The sequence below is a fragment of the Cetorhinus maximus genome, chromosome 7, assembly GCF_964194155.1.
Source record: "Cetorhinus maximus chromosome 7, sCetMax3.hap1.1, whole genome shotgun sequence".
NCBI classification, from domain to species: Eukaryota; Metazoa; Chordata; class Chondrichthyes; order Lamniformes; family Cetorhinidae; genus Cetorhinus; species Cetorhinus maximus.
In genome coordinates, this window is record NC_135885.1 from 32,759,924 (window position 1) to 32,766,336 (window position 6,413).

Genomic DNA, 6,413 nt, shown 5'->3' on the forward strand with positions numbered 1-6,413 from the left:
ACCCCAACCCAACCCCTTCCTCCCGTCCGGCATGTGCTTTAGTATTTCCTTCAGTCTGTGCTGCCTTGCACCCTGCCATCCCCCCACCTTGCCTTGGCACCGCACTGAAAACCAGCAAGGAGAAAAACTTGCTTGTGCCCTCTTTGAATGCACGGTGCCTCTTCCTTGATGTCCTATGAACGATGCTCGCGAGCACTGCGTAAGGTTGTGTGCACTCTTCTCTGAGTTCCCCTCGAAGTTCAGGTTGCCAGGTGCCTTTTAAAGGCAGCCGTGAAGCACGCCATTCTGAAGTCATGCCGACGTGGGTGGTAAATATTTCATGGGGGTCTGATTCCAGCGAGCAGGGATTATAATTAGATACAAATGTGTAAAAATGACGTCCCTGACTTGCAGCGGCAGGAAACGCGGCTCGCCATTGAAGGGTGGAGCGCATGATTGCAAACTGGTTTCATAATGGTGTAAAACCGATTTTTGGCCTTCTCGGCCTATTGTTGCCCCCACCCACCATGACACCCAACAGTGACAGAGCCAGAAAATTCCAGCCTTTGTATCTGCCGCCCTGGCAGAAGACACAGAAACATTCTGGAAATAGTGGAGAATCATTGGTCTAGCAAGAATGAGAAACTTAAAGAAATTAGTATTAGCAAAGAAGTAGTACTGGAGAAATTGATGGGACTAAAAGCCAACAATCCCCTGGACTTGATAGCCTGCATGCTAGGGTTTTAAAAGAGGTGGTTGCAGGGATATTGGATGCACAGGGTTTGATCTTCCAGAATTCCCTAGATTCTAGAACAGTCCCCATGGATTGAAGAAAAACATAACCCCACTATTCAAGAAAGGAGAAAGAAAGAAAATGGGGAACCATAGGCCAGTTAGCCTGACATCAGGAGCGGGGGAAATGCTAAAATTATTATTAAGGATTTGGTAACACGGCACTTAGAAAATTCTAATGTAATTAGGCAGAGTCAAGACAAACTTATCAAAAGGGAAATCATGTTTGACAAATCTGTTCGAGTTTTTGTAGGTTTAACTAGCAGGGGTGGATAAGGGAAAGCCAGTGTATATGGTCTATTTGGATTTTCAAAAAACATTTGATAAGGTGCCACACAAGAGGTTATTATACAAGTTAGGGCTCATGGGATTGGAGGTTGCATATTAGCTTGAATTGAAGATTGGTTAATGGATAGAAAACAGAGAGTAGGAATTAATAGCTCATTTTTAGTTTTGTAGTTTTGAACCGGCAGGCTATCCCAAGGATTAGTGTTTCTGAGCCTCAACTATTCACAATTTATATCAATGACTTAAATGAGGGGACTAAGTGTAATGTATCCAAGTTTGTTGACAACACAAAGTTAGGCGGAAAGTAAGCTGTGAGGAGGGCATAAACAGGTTTCAAAGGAACATAGGCAAGTTGAGTGATTGGGTCTTGGAGAGACCACGCCTTGGTGCTGTATGCAGTTTTGGTCTTCTTACTTAAGATTATACTTGCCTTAAGGGAGTGCAACAAAGATTCACAAACATTTCACTGAGGAAATTTCTCCTCATTTCAGTGCTAAATTGGCTAACTCCTTATTCTGAGACTATGACTAGCTGGGGAAATATCCTCATCATCCTGGGCATGTTTACAGTGGGGTTGGGGTGGGTGGGGTGCTGCAGGGAGTGGCACGTAAAATAGGGCAGATGCCCACTCCACCATCTTCTAGCCCACCACTCCTTAACATGGTAGGGTGGGTGGGCGCTGAAATTGGCAGCCTGCCAACCATATTTAAATAAATAATCAATGGTTATTTAAACTTGTTAACAAGCCAATCGATCCCAATAATACACTGCCCACACCATAATATGGTTGGCGTGGGTAGTCGGATGGGAATGGGCTGGCCGTTTCATTGAAAAGTTTTTAAGAGGGCGGGAAGAAAGGTGGGGTACTATGTTCAGAGGGTGCCCTTTGCACACTGGGAGCAGCCCCCCAAAGGTAGTACCTCCCCTTTACCCATCTGTTCTCTAAAACTCACCACCCTCACCCCACCCGGCCCCCCTCCCTAAGCTGGCCAAACCCTCCCTGTCCAATACCCCGGATTTAGCTCACTCTGGGATTCATTGGGCCTTCTTGGAAATGGTTGCAGTCCCGGTAGCGCCCACTAATGGGATCTTGGCATTGCCAGGACTGCTGGAGCTGCCAGCTATTCCAATCAGCCGGCAGCTCCCAAAGGCAGGACTTCCTTCCCAGTGAGTGGCGGAAATCCCACTGTCAGGTAATTTAGCTCGCCCGCAGGGCTGACATGGAGCAAGTCGACTTCCAACCAACTTTGCTTCCAGGAGGCAAGCTGTCCGCCCTCCGTAATATGCAGCCCAAAGGTTCTCTAGATTGCTTACTGGAATGAAAGGATTGAACTATGAGGAGAGATTGAGTTGACTAGGCCTATGCTCTTCATAATGTAGAAGAATGAGAGGTGATCTCATTGAAACACATAAAATTCTTTTTGCTTTTATAAAATTCTTATGGGACTTGATGCTATGAGGATATTTCCCCTGGCTAGGAAGTCTACAGCTAGGGGGCCATAGTCTCAGAATTGAGGGGTTAACCATTTTAGGACTGAGATGAGGAGAAATTTCTTCAGTAAGTGTTTGTGAATCTTTGGAATTATCTACCGCAGAGAGGTCTGGATGATGCTCAGTTGTTGAATATATTCCAGACAGAAATCAAAAGATTTTGGATACTGAGGATATTAAGAGATTTGGGGATAGTGCAGGAAGGTAGAGTGGAGGTAATTGATCAGCCATGATCTTATTGAATGGTGGAACATGTTCTAATTCAGAAAGCCAGGCAGTAAAGGATGGAACTGTAGCCTAATCTTTACTCACTTTATAATTTTTTTATTTACAGAAACACACATTACAGCCATGCACCTCCGAACCTAAAAAACAGTTTCAGTCTGTTCCTGTGTAACTCATTCGAGTTATCAACAGTCACAGATTGTAACTCTTTCGAGTACATTCACAGTTCTTGGTTTCCGGGAGTGGGACATGAACCCACAACCTTCTAACTCAAAGGTGAGGGTGCTATGAACTGAGCCACAGCTGACACCTCTCTGTTCCTGTGTACAGGAGCACAATTGAATCCCCAGGTAATGTCCATTACCTGAAACCAATTAAATACTCAATTACTAAGCAATTAACAGAGCAGACTCAAAGGGTCGAATGGTCCACTCCTGTTCCTATTTCTTATGTTCTAAAATATTAAGAAGCAGAAATAAATAGGCCTGTTGATTGTTCTACTTTGTCTTGCAAGCCAGGCATTTTATTAAAACTTTCATTTTGTTGTCGTAAGTTGGTTTGCTTTTTAATTTGGAGTGTGTTTCTGTTTAAATAAATTACCAATTAGATTTGATACACTACAGATCTTTCACATTTTGATTTTGTATTGTTTCATAAAAAATTTTTTGGGGGGGATTTATGACAATAATATGTAGCTCACATCAATTAACACAGAAAAGTCCTTGACAATATTGATGCTCACAGGCACTGTAGACCACTCAGGTAATCACAATTAAGTCATTTACAATATGCCAGTGTGTTCCCTAAGGACCAGAAAGGTTGGCAATCACACTTTGACATAAGACTACCACTTCTAGTGTCAATTTGAAGCTACTGCAGTTACATTCTTTCTAGTAGTGAGAGAAGCTCCTGCATCTGCAATGCTCCATCATCACAGTAAGCTGTTTCTTCCTGAGACTAAAACAAGAGCAATGCACATTTTTAAAGACCCCAATCACTCAGAACCAAGGTAAGTAAACAAGGTGAATCCTTTGTCTTATACTGGTCTTTTAGCTAGTTTTTGGTTATGTTTTGGCAGCCACACTAGCTGAATGTTTAATTGTTTATTTTGCTTCAAAACTGTTTTTATGCTGTTTTATTGGTTTAATACGGTTTGTTTTATTTTTTCTTTTCTCACTGCTGCTCCTGGACACAAAGGTCATTTTATTCTGGATTTGGCTTCCTCTGTGGCTCTGTGTACAAATGTCAAAGCGTTAATTGCTGAGTGGAACATTCATAGTCACCTCTATATAATCTGTAGGAATTCTGAAGACTGCTGGGTGCCTTTAGTCATAAATATTGGAAATGTCTACTGCTGAAACAGCTATTGATTTATTCAGTAGGAACTCTGGAAATCAGACAATTGATGAACCTGACCCAACGTCCATCAACACTGCCATGGATTCGTCATCTACCAGCCACTTATCTAATGTCTTTGTGTATCTGTCAATTTTCTTCACTTTGCTGGCTTTTTTGTTATTACTGCTGTTAATTGCATTGCAGAGGCTTAAGAATGTCATTGCTTCCAGTTCCTCATGTCCTGAATGCACAAGCAGCACAGGGAGTTCTATCACCAATCAGGAAGTGTGTAGCCTTTCATTGAGGACATCTGGTTTCTCAGCTCTCTCAAGCTAAGTAAGAATAAATAAACAGAAATATTAATCTTAAAGTTCAAAATTAAAAAATAATTACCAAAAACTGTTCTGTTCTTGGGTAAATATTTTGAATTATGCTGAATCTACAGACTTGGAAAATACAAATATACGAATTGTAACCATTCAGTTATCTTAAGAATTCCAATTTTTAAAATACATTTTAATCTTAAAACATTATCACATTGAAAACAAACTAATAATATTCACGAAATAATGTAGTCAAATGCAAAGGAATACTTCAAAATACTTGCATCTTTGTGCTAATGTTGATTTGTAGAGTAATTTCCTGGTTAAGTCAGTAACCTACTTACCACAACATTTTATTTGCTTAAAGGTGGATTAGCACCCTTTCTGGGAGTGAAACAAGCCAGGAGGTTCTTGCACATCATGTCATACACAAAAAACTCAACACATATAGTATCATTTTCCTTTGTGAGTTAAGCCACTGTATTGTGTATAATACAATGGTGAGTTGTAATCTGGAATGCACTGCCTGAAAGGATGGTGGAAGCTGATTCAATAATAACTTTCAAAAGGGGATTGAATAAATACATGAAAGGGAAAAAATTGCAGGGCTTTGTGGAGAAGGCAGGGGAAAGGGATAATTGGATTGTTCTTTCAAAGAGCCAGCTCAGGCATAATGGGCTAATTGGCCTCATTCTGTGCTGTATCATTCTATGATTCTATAAAAAATAAACATACCAATCTGCTTTTTATAGGAATTATATTGAAACATTTCTAATAATTTGTGGCTGTACATTTTTTGGATACTTTTTAATGAACAATGACTATTGATAAAAATCTAATCTGCTTTATATTGTAGTAACTTGCTGTACTTTTACAGATTGCAAAAATGACAATTTGTGTAACTTTTCTTTTTATTCATTCACGGGATGTGGGCTTCACTGGCTGGGCCAGCATTTATTATCCATCCTTAGTTACCCTTGAGAAGGTGGTGGTGAGCTGCCTTCTTGAACCGCTGTAGGCCATGTGGTGTAGGTACACCCACAGTGCTGTTAGGAAGGGAGTTCCAGGATTTTGACCCAGCGACAATGAAGGAACGGCGTTATATTTCCAAGTCAAGATGGCGAGTGACTTGGAGGGGAACTTCCAGGTGGTGGGGTTCCCATCTATCTGCTGCCCTTGTCCTTCTAGATGGTAGTGGTCATGGGTTTGGAAGGTGCTGTCTAAGAAGCCTTGGTGAATTCCTGCATTATTCAGAAGGTGACTATGATTTGGTCTATAAATGATATACTGGGACAAAAATGTTACTTATCAGAATTAAATGTAAGTTATCCAGATAACGATTCATATAAAAGCAATAGTCATTTATGGTGAGTAGATTTTAAAATTGTGGCAAGACTTCATGGATTGTCTTGGGTAATACTACTCTTATTAATACTGCTAGGTCCCAATGTGCCCTGAGGTAGTTTTCAGAACTTTTTTATTAAATCTATCCCTTTCCATTTATTCCTTCAGTTTCAATCTTACAATTTTCTCAACAAGTCTTGTTACCATCTAATGTCTATGGGCCTAAAATTGTGCCCCTGTATTGGTGTATCTTGGGATTTGCTGCTGGTCAGCATTTAGACTCTTATTTTCCGAGGAATATGTGGCCTCCTTCTTTCAACCAAAATGCACCACCTCATATTTATCTATATTGAAATTCTTTAGCCATTTACATGACCATTGTACAAGTTTATTGTGAGTATTTGGGGTCTTGAATAAACAGGTATTTTCTGTCTAGTATGGAACCTTTATGAGATTAGCTAAACAGCATTGATTCTCTCTCTGGAAAAATAATTTCTAAACGCTTCGACCTCTGAATAGTCTTCAGGAACAGCAAGGTCACTTAGCTCAGGCTGCCATGCTGACATCCCTACCAGCTTAGGAATGGCATCCTGTGCCATTCTCATCTATGCAAGTGTTTAAAAAGGTACAGGA

The 6,413-nt window shown here is 40.7% G+C and overlaps 1 protein-coding gene across 1 annotated transcript; it reads left to right on the forward strand.

The window, feature by feature from the left end:
• The first annotated feature begins 4,119 nt into the window (after nt 1-4,119).
• sertm1 (serine rich and transmembrane domain containing 1) lies at nt 4,120-4,449 on the forward strand. Its single transcript, XM_078544851.1, has one exon. It carries the CDS (start codon nt 4,120-4,122, stop codon nt 4,447-4,449), a length of 330 nt encoding a protein of 109 aa, XP_078400977.1.
• The last annotated feature ends 1,964 nt before the right edge of the window (nt 4,450-6,413 follow it).

Excerpts from the sequence above, each read along its gene's own strand:
- sertm1 (XM_078544851.1), top strand. The coding sequence starts at position 4,120 with ATGTCTACTGCTGAAACAGCTATTGATTTATTCAGTAGGAACTCTGGA.